Source organism: Gadus chalcogrammus, chromosome 17 (genome assembly GCF_026213295.1).
Source record: "Gadus chalcogrammus isolate NIFS_2021 chromosome 17, NIFS_Gcha_1.0, whole genome shotgun sequence".
Taxonomy (NCBI): Eukaryota; Metazoa; Chordata; class Actinopteri; order Gadiformes; family Gadidae; genus Gadus; species Gadus chalcogrammus.
The window spans coordinates 14,322,719-14,339,321 of NC_079428.1; the positions used below are offsets into that span (position 1 = coordinate 14,322,719).

Genomic DNA, 16,603 nt, shown 5'->3' on the forward strand with positions numbered 1-16,603 from the left:
TACGGTTTGGGCTGCAGTTCCACTTTCACCGCGGGAAGAATAAGAAGAATCGCTACAAAAACAATAGGGATCCAACCTGTTGGCTTGGACCCCTAATAATAATAATAATCCTTACAAAAACAATAGGGATCCAACCTGTTGGCTTGGACCCCTAATAATCCTTACAAAAACAATAGGGATCCAACCTGTTGGCTTGGACCCCTAATAACTAGAACTGCAAGCAGTTATGCAGGGGTCCAAGAAGTGTGCATTTCGCCGGCACAACGCGACAAGAAATGTGCATTTCGCCGGCACAACGCGAAGCATGTGTTCAAAACGCTACCCTGAACCTGTGGATACAAAGGATTTGACTGTGGTAGGAGTAGCGAGAAGTCAGTGTAGCGCTTTTGCGGCGAAATTTTGTAGAAGATATACAATTTCCTTGTTTATTGCGCCCCCTAATGGCGAAATTTTCATCGAACGACGTTAAGGTTAGCACCAACATGTGTGTAAAATTTGGACTCGATCCGATGTCTAATTTTGGATTTTTTTGGATTTTTAATTTTCCACGTCTAATTTTGCTAATAAACAAATATTCAAAACTCTACCGTTTCGTCGTCGAAGGTCGGATCAAAAAACTGTCTAAGATTTCTTTGCGTGTGCGTCTGAAGATGCCGTGTGCAAAGTTTGGTGTTGATTGGTCAAGAAATGTGGGAGGAGTAGCGAAAATACAGTTTTGCGGTTTTCGCGATTTAGCGAAAAATATTCATAGACGCAAATGGGCGTGGCCTAGGCCAAAAGATGCAGCAGACTCCAGTGCATCTGTGTGTACAAGTTATTGGACTCTGGGTGGTTCGGTGTGGGAGTTATAGCCCCATACGCGTATTCCTTGGTATAGCGCCACCTTGTGGCCGGCGTGTCTGGATTTGGTCGACTGCGTAGTCCGAAGAGATCTGGATCTAGTCATGCAATTCGCGTGTCGGCACCTTTTACGGTTTGGGGTGTGGGCCCACTTTTAGGGGGGTAAGAATAACTAGAACTGCAAGCAGTTATGCAGGGGTCCAAGAAGTGTGCATTTCGCCGGCACAACGCGACAAGAAATGTGCATTTCGCCGGCACAACGCGAAGCATGTGTTCAAAACGCTACCCTGAACCTGTGGATACAAAGGATTTGACTGTGGTACGAGTAGCGAGAAGTCAGTGTAGCGTTTTCGCGGCGAAATTTTGTAGAAGATATACAATTTCCTTGTTTATTGCGCCCCCTAATGGCGAAATTTTCCGAAATTTTTGTCGAACGACATTAAGGTTAGCACAAACATGTGTCTAAAATTTGGACTCGATCCGATGTCGATTTTTGGATTTCTTTGGATTTTTGATATTCCACGTCTAATTTGGCTAATAAACCAATATTCAAAACGCTACCGTTTCGTCGTCGAAGGTCAGATCAAAAAAGTGTTTCATGCATTCTTTGCGTGTGCGTCTGAAGATGTCGTGTGCAAAGTTTGGTGTTGATTGGTCAAGAAATGTGGGAGGAGTAGGGAAAAAACAGTTTTGCGGTTTTCGCGATTTAGCGAAAAATATTCACGGACGCAAATGGGCGTGGCCTAGGCCAAAAGATGCAGCAGACTCCAGTGAATATGTGGGTACAAGTTTTTGACTGTGGGAGGTTCGGTGTGGGAGTTATAGCCCCAAACGCGTCTGTCCTTGGTATAGCGCCACCTAGTGGCCGGCGTGTCTGGATTTTGTGGTCTGCGTAGTGTTCACGGACCTGGATCTAGTCATGCAATTGGCGTGTCGGCACCATTTACAGTTTGGGCTGTGGTACCACTTCTAGGGGGAAATAATAATAATAGGAAGAAAAATCCTTACAAAAACAATAGGGATCCAACCTGTTGGCTTGGACCCCCAATAATAATAAAAATCCTTACAAAAACAATAGGGATCCAACCTGTTGGCTTGGACCCCTAATAAAAAGAAAAATCCTTACAAAAACAATAGGGATCCAACCTGTTGGCTTGGACCCCTAATAACAAGAAGTGTGCATTTCGCCGGCACAACGCGACAAGAATTGTGCATTTCGCCGGCACAACGCGAAGCATGTGTTGAAAACGCTACCCTGAACCTGTGGATACAAAGGATTTGACTGTGGTAGGAGTAGCGAGAAGTCAGTGTAGCGTTTTCGCGGCGAAATTTTGTAGAAGATATACAATTTCCTCGTTTATTGCGCCCCCTAATGGCGGAATTTTCCGAAATTTTTATCGAACGTCATTAAGGTTAGCACCAACATGTGTGTAGAATTTGGACTCGATCCGATGTCTAATTTTGGATTTTTTTGGATTTTTAATTTTCCACGTCTAATTTAGCTAATAAACCAATATTCAAAACTCTACCGTTTCGTCGTCGAAGGTCGGATCAAAAAACTGTCTAAGATTTCTTTGCGTGTGCGTCTGAAGATGTCGTGTGCAAAGTTTGGTGTCGATTGGTCAAGAAATGTGGGAGGAGTAGGGAAAAAACAGTTTTGCGGTTTTCGCGATTTAGCGAAAAATATTCATGGACGCAAATGGGCGTGACCTAGGCCAAAAGATGCAGCAGACTCCAGTGCATCTGTGTGTACAAGTTTTTCGACTGTGGGAGGTTCGGTGTGGGAGTTATAGCCCCAAACGCGTATTCTTTGGTATAGCGCCACCTAGGGACCGGCGTGTCTGGATTTTGTTATCTGAGTAGCGGTGCCGATTCTGGATCTAGTCATGCAATTGGCGCGTGTGCACCATTTACGGTTTGGGCTGTGGTCCCACTTTCAAGCCTGTAAGTATAACAAGAAGTGTGCATTTCGCCGGCACAACGCGACAAGAAATGTGCATTTCGCCGGCACAACGCGAAGCATGTGTTGAAAACGCTACCCTGAACCTGTGGATACAAAGGATTTGACTGTGGTAGGAGTAGCGAGAAGTCAGTGTAGCGTTTTCGCGGCGAAATTTTGTAGAAGATATACAATTTCCTCGTTTATTGCGCCCCCTAATGGCGGAATTTTCCGAAATTTTTATCGAACGTCATTAAGGTTAGCACCAACATGTGTGTAGAATTTGGACTCGATCCGATGTCTAATTTTGGATTTTTTTGGATTTTTAATTTTCCACGTCTAATTTAGCTAATAAACCAATATTCAAAACTCTACCGTTTCGTCGTCGAAGGTCGGATCAAAAAACTGTCTAAGATTTCTATGCGTGTGCGTCTGAAGATGTCGTGTGCAAAGTTTGGTGTCGATTGGTCAAGAAATGTGGGAGGAGTAGGGAAAAAACAGTTTTGCGGTTTTCGCGATTTAGCGAAAAATATTCATTGACGCAAATGGGCGTGGCCTAGGCCAAAAGATGCAGCAGACTCCAGTGCATCTGTGTGTACAAGTTTTTGGACTGTGGGAGGTTCGGTGTGGGAGTTATAGCCCCAAACGCGTATTCCTTGGTATAGCGCCACCTAGTGGCCGGCGTGTCTGGATTTTGTCGTCTGCATAGTCTTCACTGACCTGGATCTAGTCATGCAATTGGCGTGTGTGCAACATTTACGGTATGGGCTGTATTCCCACTTTCTTGGTAGGAAGTATAATAAAAACTAGAACTGCAAGCAGTTATGCAGGGGTCCAAGAAGTGTGCATTTCGCCGGCACAACGCGACAAGAAATGTGCATTTCGCCGGCACAACGCGAAGCATATGTTCAAAACGCTACCCTGAACCTGTGGATACAAAGGATTTGACTGTGGTAGGAGTTGCGAGAAGTCAGTGTAGCGTTTTCGCGGCGAAATTTTGTAGAAGATATACAATTTCCTCGTTTATTGCGCCCCCTAATGGCGGAATTTTCCGAATTTTTTTTCGAACGTCATTAAGGTTAGCACCAACATGTGTGTAGAATTTGGACTCGATCCGATGTCTAATTTTGGATTTTTTTGGATTTTTAATTTTCCACGTCTAATTTAGCTGATAAACCAATATTCAAAACTCTACCGTTTCGTCGTCGAAGGTCGGATCAAAAAACTGTCTAAGATTTCTATGCGTGTGCGTCTGAAGATGTCGTGTGCAAAGTTTGGTGTCGATTGGTCAAGAAATGTGGGAGGAGTAGGGAAAAAACAGTTTTGCGGTTTTCGCGATTTAGCGAAAAATATTCATAGACGCAAATGGGCGTGGCCTAGGCCAAAAGATGCAGCAGACTCCAGTGCATCTGTGTGTACAAGTTTTTGGACTGTGGGAGTTTCGGTGTGGGAGTTATAGCCCCAAACGCGTATTCCTTGGTATAGCGCCACCTAGTGGCCGGCGTGTCTGGATTTTGTCGTCTGCATAGTCTTCACTGACCTGGATCTAGTCATGCAATTGGCGTGTGTGCAACATTTACGGTATGGGCTGTATTCCCACTTTCTTGGTAGGAAGTATAATAATAAAAATAATAAAAATCCTTACAAAAACAATAGGGATCCAACCTGTTGGCTTGGACCCCTAATAATAAAAATCCTTACAAAAACAATAGGGATCCAACCTGTTGGCTTGGACCCCTAATAATAAAAATCCTTACAAAAACAATAGGGATCCAACCTGTTGGCTTGGACCCCTAACAAGAAGTGTGCATTTCGCCGGCACAACGCGACAAGAAACGTGCATTTCGCCGGCACAACGCGAAGCATGTGTTGAAAACGCTACCCTGAACCTGTGGATACAAAGGATTTGACTGTGGTAGGAGTAGCGAGAAGTCAGTGTAGCGTTTTCGCGGCGAAATTTTGTAGAAGATATACAATTTCCTCGTTTATTGCGACCCCTAATGGCGGAATTTTCCGAAATTTTTATCGAACGTCATTAAGGTTAGCACCAACATGTGTGTAGAATTTGGACTCGATCCGATGTCTAATTTTGGATTTTTTTGGATTTTTGATATTCCACGTCTAATTTAGCTAATAAACCAATATTCAAAACTCTACCGTTTCGTCGTCGAAGGTCGGATCAAAAAACTGTCTAAGATTTCTATGCGGGTGCGTCTGAAGATGTCGTGTGCAAAGTTTAATGTCGATTGGTAAAGAAATGTGGGAGGAGTAGGGAAAAAACAGTTTTGCGGTTTTCGCGATTTGGCGAAAAATATTCATAGACGCAAATGGGCGTGGCCTAGGCCAAAAGATGCAGCAGACTCCAGTGCATCTGTGTGTACAAGTTTTTGGACTGTGGGAGGTTCGGTGTGGGAGTTATAGCCCCAAACGCGTATTCCTTGGTATAGCGCCACCTAGTGGCCGGCGTGTCTGGATTTTGTCGTCTGCATAGTCTTCACTGACCTGGATCTAGTCATGCAATTGGCGTGTGTGCAACATTTACGGTATGGGCTGTATTCCCACTTTCTTGGTAGGAAGTATAATAAAAATAATAAAAATCCTTACAAAAACAATAGGGATCCAACCTGTTGGCTTGGACCCCTAATAACTAGAACTGCAAGCAGTTATGCAGGGGTCCAAGAAATGTGCATTTCGCCGGCACAACGCGAAGCATGTGTTCAAAACAAATGGGCACGGCGTATGCCAAAAGATGCAGCTGACTCCAGTGAATCTGTGGATATAACGGTTTTGACTGTGGGAGGTTCGGTGTGGGAGTTTCAGTCCAAAACGCGTTTTCAGAACATTCCATTGGCCAGTTAGGAGATATATTATTTCGTCGTTTATTTGCGCCCCCTTGTGGCGAAATTTTCCAAAGACAATTTTCCTTTGCCAAATAACTCCCACCCACATTAATAATTCTTGGCCATATTTTTTATATAGACTCGGGTTTGCCCCTTGATGGTTCCCTTATAGTTTGAAGAACATTCCTTGGGCCATTTAGAAGATATACAATTCCCTCGTTTATTGCGCCCCCTAATGGCGAAATATTCCGATTTTTTTAATGAACGCCAGTAGGGGTAGCATCGACATGTGTCAAAAATTTGGACTTCATCCGATGTCTAATTTTGAATCTTTTTGGATTTTTGATTTTCCACGTCTAATTTAGCTAATAAACCAATATCTAAAACGCTACCGTTTCGTCGGAAAAAGTCGGATCAAAAAAGTGTTCAAATTTATTTTTTTGTGTGAGTCCGCCGATGGCGTGTGCAAAGTTTAGTGACGATTGGTCAAGAAATGTGGGAGGAGTAGGGAAAAAACCGTTTTGCGGTTTTCGCGAATTTGCGAAAAAAAATTATAGACGCAAATGGGCGTGGCCTATGCCAAAAGATGCAGCAGACTCCAGTGAATATGTGCGTACAAGTTTTTGACGGAGGGAGGTTCGGTGTGGGAGTTATAGCCCCAAACGCGTATTCCTTGGTATAGCGCCACCTAGTGACCGACGTGTCTGGATTTGGTTATCTGAGTAGCGGTGCCGGACCTGGATCTAGTCATGCAATTGGCATGTCGGCACCATTTACGGTTTGGGCTGTGGGCCCACTTTCAAGGCGGGAAGTATAATAATAATAAGAACTAGAACTGCAAGCAGTTATGCAGGGGTCCAAGAAGTGTGCATTTCGCCGGCACAACGCGACAAGAAATGTGCATTTCGCCGGCACAACGCGAACCAAGTATTCAAAACGCTACCGTGAACAACCTGTGGATATAAAGGTTTTGACTGTGAGAGGTTCAGTGTGGGAGTTTCGGCCCCAAACGCATTTTCCGCTACCGTTTAGTCGTCGACGGTTGGATCAAAATAGTTTTTACTGATTTGCAACGCAAAACATATATTCAAAACGCTACCGTTTCGTCAACGATGGTCGGATCAAAATAGTTTTGCAGATTTCTTGTAGTGTGCGTCTGAAGATGTCGTGTGCAAAGTTTGGTGTCAATTGGGCAAGAAATGTGGGAGGAGTAGCGAAAAGGCAGTTTAGCTGTTTTTGCGATTTTGCATAAAGAAAATACTGACGCAAATGGGCCTGGCCTATGCCAAAAGATGCAGCTGACTCCAATGAATCTGTGCGTATAACGTTTTCGACTGTGGGAGCTTCGGTGTGGGAGTTATAGCCTAAAACGCGTTTTCAGAACATTCCATTGGCCAAATAGGAGATATATTATTTCGTCGTTTTTTGGCGCCGCCCTGTTGGCGAAATTTTCCAAAGACAATTTTCCTTTGCCAAATAACTCCCGCCTACATTATTAATTCTTGGCCATATTTTTTATATAGACTCGGGTTTGCCCTTTGATGGTTCCCTTATAGTTTGAAGAACATTCCTTTGGCCAATTAGAAAATATACAATTTCCTCGTTTATTGCGCCCCCTAATGGCGAAATATTCCGAATTCTTTATTGAACGCCATTAAGGGTAGCACCGACATGTGTCTAAAATTTGGACTTGATCCGACGTCTACTTTTGGTATTCTTTGAATTTTTGCGTTTCGACGTAAAACGTAGCCAATAAACAAATATTCAAAACGCTTCCGTTTCTTCGTCGAAGGTCGGATAAAAAAACTGTTGATGATTCCTTTGCGGGTGCGTCTGAAGATGTCGTGTGCAAAGTTTGGTGTTGATTGGTCAAGAAATGTGGGAGGAGTAGGGAAAAAACTGTTTTGCGGTTTTCGCGATTTAGCGAAAAATATTCATAGACGCAAATGGGCGTGGCCTATACCAAAAGATGCAGCAGACTCCAGTGAATCTGTGTGTACAAGGTTTTGAATGTGGGAGGTTCGGTGTGGGAGTTATAGCCCCAAACACGTCTTTCCTTGGTATAGCGCCACCTAGTGGCCGGCGTGTCTGGATTTGGTCGTCTGCTTAGAACTCAGGGCCCTGGATCTAGTCATGCAATTGGCGTGTCGGCACCATTTACGGTTTGGGCTGTGGACCCACTTCTAGGGGGGAATAATAATAATAATAATAATAATAAAAAAAATCCTTACAAAAACAATAGGGTTCCAACCTGTTGGCTTGGACCCCTAAAAATCCTTACAAAAACAATAGGGATCCAACCTGTTGGCTTGGACCCCTAACTAGAACTGCAAGCAGTTATGCAGGGGTCCAAGAAGTGTGCATTTCGCCGGCACAACGCGAAGCATGTGTTGGAATTTGAGAAACGGCGTATGCCAAAATATGCAACTGACTCCAGTGAATCTGTGCATATAACGTTTTTGACTGTGGGAGCTTCGGTGTGGGAGTTATAGCCCAAAACGTGTTTTCAGAACATTCCATTGGCCAGTTAGGAGATATATTATTTCGTCGTTTATTTGCGCCCCCTTGAGGCGAAATTTTCCAAAGACAATCTTCCTTTGCCAAAAACTCCCGCCCACATTTATAATTCTTGGCCATATTTTTTATATAGACTCGGGTTTGCCCCTTGATGGTTACCTTACAGTTTGAAGAACATTCCTTGGGCCAATTAGAAGATATACAATTTCCTCGTTTATTGCGCCCCCTAATGGCGAAATCTTCCGAATTTTTTATTGAACGCCATTAAGGGTAGCTCCGACATGTGTCTAAAATTTGGACTCGTTCCGATGTCTACTTTTGGATCTTTCTGGATTTTTGATTTTCCACGTCTAATTTAGCTAATATACCAATATTCAAAACGCTACCGTTTCGTCGTCGACGGTCGGATCAAAAAACTGTCCGATAATTTCTTTGCGTGTGCGACTGAAGATGTCGTGTGCAAAGGTTGGTGTTGATTGGTCAAAAAATGTGGGAGGAGTAGGGAAAAAACTGTTTTGCGGTTTTCGCGATTTTGCGAAAAATATTCATAGACGCAAATGGGCGTGGCCTATGCCAAAAGATGCAGCAGACTCCAGTGAATATGTGTGTACAAGTTTTTGGACTCTGGGAGGTTCGGTGTGGGAGTTATAGCCCTAAACGCGTATTCCTTGGTATAGCGCCACCTAGTGGCCGGCGTGTCTGGATTTTGTCGTCTGCCTAGAACTCAGGGACCTGGATCTAGTCATGCAATTGGCATGTCGGCACCATTTACGGTTTGGGCTGTGGGCCCACTTCTAGGGGGGAATAATAATAACTAGAACTGCAAGCAGTTATGCAGGGGTCCAAGAAGTGTGCATTTCGCCGGCACAACGCGACAAGAAATGTGCATTTCGCCGGCACAACGCGAACCAAGTATTCAAAACGCTACCGTGAACAACCTGTGGATATAAAGGTTTTGACTGTGAGAGGTTCAGTGTGGGAGTTTCGGCCCCAAACGCATTTTCCGCTACCGTTTAGTCGTCGTTGGATCAAAATAGTTTTTACTGATTTGCAACGCAAAACATATATTCAAAACGCTACCGTTTCGTCAACGATGGTCGGATCAAAATAGTTTTGCTGATTTCTTGTAGTGTGCGTCTGAAGATGTCGTGTGCAAAGTTTGGTGTCAATTGGGCAAGAAATGTGGGAGGAGTAGCGAAAAGGCAGTTTAGCTGTTTTTGCGATTTTGCATAAAGAAAATACTGACGCAAATGGGCCTGGCCTATGCCAAAGGATGCAGCTGACTCCAGTGAATCTGTGCGTATAACGTTTTTGACTGTGGGAGCTTCGGTGTGGGAGTTATAGCCTAAAACGCGTTTTCAGAACATTCCATTGGCCAGTTAGGAGATATATTATTTCGTCGTTTATTTGCGACCCCTTGTGGCGAAATTTTCCAAAGACAATTTTCCTTTGCCAAATAACTCCCGCCCACATTAATAATTCTTGGCCATATTTTTTATATAGACTCGGGTTTGCCCCTTGATGGTTTCCTTTGAGTTTGAAGAACATTCCTTTGGCCAATAAGAAGATATACAATTTCCTCGTTTATTGCGCCCCCTAATGGCGAAATATTCCGAAAATTTTATTGAACGACATTAAGGTTAGCACCAACATGTCTGTAAAATTTGGACTCGTTCCGATGTCTACTTTTGGATTTTTCTGGATTTTGGATTTTCCACGTCTAATTTAGCTAATATACCAATATTCAAAACGCTACCGTTTCGTCGTCGACGGTCGGATCAAAAAACTGTCCGATAATTTCTTTGCGTGTGCGTCTGAAGATGTCGTGTGCAAAGTTTGGTGTTGATTGGTCAAAAAATGTGGGAGGAGTAGGGAAAAAACTGTTTTGCGGTTTTCGCGATTTTGCGAAAAATATTCATAGACGCAAATGGGCGTGGCCTATGGCAAAAGATGCAGCAGACTCCAGTGAATATGTGGGTACAAGTTTTTGACTGTGGGAGGTTCGGTGTGGGAGTTATAGCCCCAAACGCGTATTCCTTGGTATAGCGCCACCTAGTGGCCGGCGTGTCTGGATTTTGTCGTCTGCTTAGAACTCAGGGCCCTGGATCTAGTCATGCAATTGGCGTGTCGGCACCATTTACGGTTTGGGCTGTGGGCCCACTTCTAGGGGGGAATAATAATAATAAGAAAAATCCTTACAAAAACAATAGGGATCCAACCTGTTGGCTTGGACCCCTAATAAGACTAGAACTGCAAGCAGTTATGCAGGGGTCCAAGAAGTGTGCATTTCGCCGGCACAACGCGACAAGAAATGTGAATTTCGCCGGCACAACGCGAAGCATGTGTTCAAAACGCTACCCTGAACTTGTGGATACAAAGGATTCGACTGTGGTAGGAGTAGCGAGAAGTCAGTGTAGCGTTTTCGCGGCAAAATTTTGTAGAAGATATACAATTTCCTCGTTTATTGCGCCCTCTAATGGCGAAATTGTCCGAAATTTTTATCGAACGTCATTAAGGTTAGCACCAACATGTGTGTAGAATTTGGACTCGATCCGATTTCTAATTTTGGATTTTTTTGGATTTTGGATTTTCCACGTCTAATTTAGCTAATATACCAATATTCAAAATGCTACCGTTTCGTCGTCGAAGGTCGGATCAAAAAACTGTATACGATTCCTTTGCGTGTGCGTCTGAAGATGTCGTGTGCAAAGTTTGGTGTCGATTGGTCAAGAAATGTGGGAGGAGTAGGGAAAAAACAGTTTTGCGGTTTTCGCGATTTAGCGAAAAATATTCATAGACGCAAATGGGCGTGGCCTAGGCCAAAAGATGCAGCAGACTCCAGTGCATCTGTGTGTACAAGTTTTTGGACTGTGGGAGGTTCGGTGTGGGAGTTATAGCCCCAAACGCGTATTCCTTGGTATAGCGCCACCTAGTGGCCGGCGTGTCTGGATTTTGTCGTCTGCATAGTCTTCACTGACCTGGATCTAGTGATGCAATTGGCGTGTGTGCAACATTTACGGTATGGGCTGTATTCCCACTTTCTTGGTAGGAAGTATAATAACAAGAAGTGTGCATTTCGCCGGCACAACGCGACAAGAAATGTGCGTTTCGCCGGCACAACGCAAAGCATGTGTTTAAAACGCTACCCTGAACCTGTGGATACAAAGTATTTGACTGTGGTAGGAGTAGCGAGAAGTCAGTGTAGCGTTTTCGCGGCGAAATTTTGTAGAAGATATACAATTTCCTCGTTTATTGCGCCCCCTAATGGCGATATTTTCCGAAATTTTTATCGAACGACATTAAGGTTAGCACCAACATGTGTGTACAATTTGGACTCGATCCGATTTCTAATTTTGGATTTCTTTGGATTTTTGATATTCCACGTCTAATTTAGCTCATAAACCAATATTCAAAACGATACAGTTTCGTCGTCGAAGGTCGGATCAAAAAACTGTATATGATTTCTTTGCGTGTGCGTCTGAAGATGCCGTGTGCAAAGTTTGGTGTCGATTGGGCGAGAAATGTGGGAGGAGTAGCGAAAAAATAGTTTAGCGGTTTTCGCGATTTTGCGAAAAATATTCATAGACGCAAATGGGCGTGGCCTAGGCCAAAAGATGCAGCAGACTCCAGTGCATCTGTGTGTACAAGTTTTTGGACTGTGGGAGGTTCGGTGTGGGAGTTATAGCCCCAAACGCGTATTCCTTGGTATAGCGCCACCTAGGGACCGGCGTGTCTGGATTTTGTTATCTGAGTAGCGGTGCCGATTCTGGATCTAGTCATGTAATTGGCGCGTGTGCACCATTTACGGTTTGGGCTGCAGTTCCACTTTCACCGCGGGAAGAATAAGAAGAATCGCTACAAAAACAATAGGGATCCAACCTGTTGGCTTGGACCCCTAATAAGAAAAATCCTTACAAAAACAATAGGGATCCAACCTGTTGGCTTGGACCCCTAACTAGAACTGCAAGCAGTTATGCAGGGGTCCAAGAAGTGTGCATTTCGCCGGCACAACGCGACAAGAAATGTGCATTTCGCCGGCACAACGCGAAGCATGTGTTGAAAACGCTACCCTGAACCTGTGGATACAAAGGATTTGACTGTGGTAGGAGTAGCGAGAAGTCAGTGTAGCGTTTTTGCGGCGAAATTTTGTAGAAGATATACAATTTCCTCGTTTATTGCGCCCCCTAATGGCGGAATTTTCCGAAATTTTTATCGAACGTCATTAAGGTTAGCACCAACATGTGTGTAGAATTTGGACTCGATCCGATGTCTAATTTTGGATTTTTTTGTATTTTTGATTTTCCACGTCTAATTTAGCTAATATACCAATATTCAAAATGCTATCGTTTCGTCGTCGAAAGTCGGATCAAAAAACTGTATATGATTCCTTTGCGTGTGCGTCTGAAGGTGTCGTGTGCAAAGTTTGGTGTCGATTGGTCAAAAAATGTGGGAGGAGTAGGGAAAAAACAGTTTTACGGTTTTCGCGATTTTGCGAAAAAAAATTATAGACGCAAATGGGCGTGGCCTAAGCCAAAAGATGCAGCACACTCCAGTGCATCTGTGTGTACAAGTTTTTGGACTCTGGGAGGTTCGGTGTGGGAGTTATAGCCTCAAACGCGTATTCCTTGGTATAGCGCCACCTAGGGACCGGCGTGTCTGTATTTTGTTATCTGAGTAGCGGTGCCGATTCTGGATCTAGCCATGCAATTGGCGCGTGTGCACCATTTACGGTTTGGGCTGTGGTTCCACTTTCACGGGGAGGTAGTATAACTAGAACTGCAAGCAGTTATGCAGGGGTCCAAGAAGTGTGCATTTCGCCGGCACAACGCGACAAGAAATGTGCATTTCGCCGGCACATCGCGAAGCATGTGTTGAAAACGCTACCCTGAACCTGTGGATACAAAGGATTTGACTGTGGTAGGAGTAGCGAGAAGTCAGTGTAGCGTTTTTGCGGCGAAATTTTGTAGAAGATATACAATTTCCTCGTTTATTGCGCCCCCTAATGGCGGAATTTTCCGAAATTTTATCGAACGTCATTAAGGTTAGCACCAACATGTGTGTAGAATTTGGACTCGATCCGATGTCTAATTTTGGATTTTTTGTATTTTTGATTTTCCACGTCTAATTTAGCTAATAAACCAATATTCAAAACGCTACCGTTTCGTCGTCGAAGGTCGGATCAAAAAAGTGTCTAGGATTTCTTTGCGTGTGCGTCTGAAGATGTCGTGTGCAAAGTTTGGTGTTGATCGGGCGAGAAATGTGGGAGGAGTAGCGAAAAAACAGTTTTGCGGTTTTCGCGATTTAGCGAAAAATATTCATAGACGCAAATGGGCTTGGCCTAGGCCAAAAGATGCAGCAGACTCCAGTGCATCTGTGTGTACAAGTTTTTGGACTCTGGGAGGTTCGGTGTGGAAGTTATAGCCCCAAACGCGTATTCCTTGGTATAGCGCCACCTAGGGACCGGCGTGTCTGGATTTTGTTATCTGAGTAGCGGTGCCGATTCTGGATCTAGTCATGCAATTGGCGCGTGTGCACCATTTACGGTTTGGGCTGTGGTACCACTTCTAAGGCGTACGAAATAATAATAATCCTTACAAAAACAATAGGGATCCAACCTGTTGGCTTGGACCCCTAATAAAAAAAATCCTTACAAAAACAATAGGGATCCAACCTGTTGGCTTGGACCCCTAAAAGAAAATCCTTACAAAAACAATAGGGATCCAACCTGTTGGCTTGGACCCCTAAAAATCCTTACAAAAACAATAGGGATCCAACCTGTTGGCTTGGACCCCTAATAAAAAAAATCCTTACAAAAACAATAGGGATCCAACCTGTTGGCTTGGACCCCTAATAATAATAATCCTTACAAAAACAATAGGGATCCAACCTGTTGGCTTGGACCCCTAATAATAATAATCCTTACAAAAACAATAGGGATCCAACCTGTTGGCTTGGACCCCTAATAAAAAAAATCCTTACAAAAACAATAGGGATCCAACCTGTTGGCTTGGACCCCTAATAATAATCCTTACAAAAACAATAGGGATCCAACCTGTTGGCTTGGACCCCTAACTAGAACTGCAAGCAGTTATGCAGGGGTCCAAGAAGTGTGCATTTCGCCGGCACAACGCGACAAGAAATGTGCGTTTCGCCGGCACAACGCAAAGCATGTGTTTAAAACGCTACCCTGAACCTGTGGATACAAAGTATTTGACTGTGGTAGGAGTAGCGAGAAGTCATTGTAGCGTTTTCGCGGCGAAATTTTGTAGAAGATATACAATTTCCTCGTTTATTGCGCCCCCTAATGGCGATATTTTCCGAAATTTTTATCGAACGACATTAAGGTTAGCACCAACATGTGTGTACAATTTGGACTCGATCCGATGTCTAATTTTGGATTTCTTTGGATTTTTGATATTCCACGTCTAATTTAGCTCATAAACCAATATTCAAAACGATACAGTTTCGTCGTCGAAGGTCGGATCAAAAAACTGTATATGATTTCTTTGCGTGTGCGTCTGAAGATGCCGTGTGCAAAGTTTGGTGTCGATTGGGCGAGAAATGTGGGAGGAGTAGCGAAAAAATAGTTTAGCGGTTTTCGCGATTTTGCGAAAAATATTCATAGACGCAAATGGGCGTGGCCTAGGCCAAAAGATGCAGCAGACTCCAGTGCATCTGTGTGTACAAGTTTTTGGACTGTGGGAGGTTCGGTGTGGGAGTTATAGCCCCAAACGCGTATTCCTTGGTATAGCGCCACCTAGGGACCGGCGTGTCTGGATTTTGTTATCTGAGTAGCGGTGCCGATTCTGGATCTAGTCATGTAATTGGCGCGTGTGCACCATTTACGGTTTGGGCTGCAGTTCCACTTTCACCGCGGGAAGAATAAGAAGAATCGCTACAAAAACAATAGGGATCCAACCTGTTGGCTTGGACCCCTAATAATAATCCTTACAAAAACAATAGGGATCCAACCTGTTGGCTTGGACCCCTAAAAATCCTTACAAAAACAATAGGGATCCAACCTGTTGGCTTGGACCCCTAAAAAAAAGATTGATTAATCGCCCAGCCCTATTGTCATCAACTAGTGATGATGGGGGGGGGGGGGGGTCAGTAAGACCAACCTTGCTCTCCTCCCGCTCCTCTGCATGCATCCAGATGGGCTTGTTGTCGTCTGCGGAGAGAGGGAGGGGACGGGGAGAGACGTGTTAGAAAGGGCAGCCGGCAGGGAGGCCATCATCCATCCCAGCCCTCAGCCAAGAGGCGTGAGGGCGGGGCGAGTCACGGAGCGTCGCCGTGGAAACGGCCGCGCATGCGGTTCCGTTGCGCGCCCAACAACACACACACGGATCGGGTTTCCCATACACTGCCTGGCTGTGAGCTATAGCATAGCGCTCTCTCTGCATCGCTACTGGGGTTTGTACATTTATGGTGTATATGACCAGGAGGAGGTTCTGGATTCACCAAAGGCTCGGTCTAAATGGGGCCTTCATAGAATAAGATCTATGTATAGCAGAGATGAAAGTGTCCCATTTAAAAATAACATCAACAAATGAAAACGTTCAAATCCAACGCAGAAGCGTTTGGAAGTGAGTCTGTTTGCGCGTCTTGTCTTGTGACATTTTTGTCGAAGTGTGTGCACATGTGCAAGGTGTGCGAGTGTGTGTGTGAGGGTGTCACTATCAACGCCTCGCTACAGCACTCCAGTCCTATGCATGACCTCATTCCCAGGCCGTCTGATCTCCCGAAGGAGACCACAGCTCAAGGGAAGCAAGCAATCTTAAATTGCATTTCTGTCAGGATGCTTCCGCCGGATAATGCTCTCGAGACTTGCAGACTATAGTCTGCATAAGTGCAGGATGAGTTTTGAATTGGCTTAGCTTTGCAATGCCCAGTCCAAACGTGAACAGTGCTTGTGCACGTCGAATGGCACTGATTAATGCCCTGAGTAACCAAGGCAACGGATCGCCAGCTTGTACGCACGACAGGAGTGAATGCCTTGAATTCAAGGTAAACTGAAGCATTGAGCAATGTGTAAGATAGTAACGCCATCTCTGCAATCAGCAGTTGCAATTTATTGTATCTTTTAGAATCAAGACATTCTTTTCAGTCCCATTTAAAAAAACAAAAACCTTTCAGTCCAAAAAATTCGGAGTCACATCTTTCTGCAAGCTCCTAAAATAAGTTTACCATGAGGATTTACGATGTCTGCCGTCAACAAATCGTTCTTTAACCGTCGGTTCACCAAATCAAAAAGTGTTGACTGTTGGGTTCTCAGAAAAGGAGCCTTAATGACATCATGTAGGCGCTGATGTGTACTACGTACTATTAACAGAGCCGAACTCCTTCTCGTGCGCGCGGGTCAGGATCTCCTTGTAGAGGGCCTCAGCGTCCTTGTACTTGCCCTGCTTCAGGTAGCAGGTGGCCTGGGGGGGCAGAGACGCAGAGGGGAACGGGCTCAGGGCTGACA

General features: G+C 44.4%; 1 protein-coding gene across 1 annotated transcript in view; it reads right to left on the reverse strand.

Annotated features, from left to right (window-relative positions):
* Positions 1-16,603, reverse strand: part of LOC130369817 (kinesin light chain 2-like) — a 117,289-nt gene that overhangs the window by 94,751 nt on the left and 5,935 nt on the right. The window contains exons 7-8 of the mRNA XM_056575375.1: positions 16,460-16,559; positions 15,258-15,307 (exon numbers count right to left, since the gene is read on the reverse strand). Of these exons, the coding sequence (XP_056431350.1) occupies positions 15,258-15,307; positions 16,460-16,559 (150 nt within the window). The remainder of the gene's footprint in view (positions 1-15,257; positions 15,308-16,459; positions 16,560-16,603) is intronic.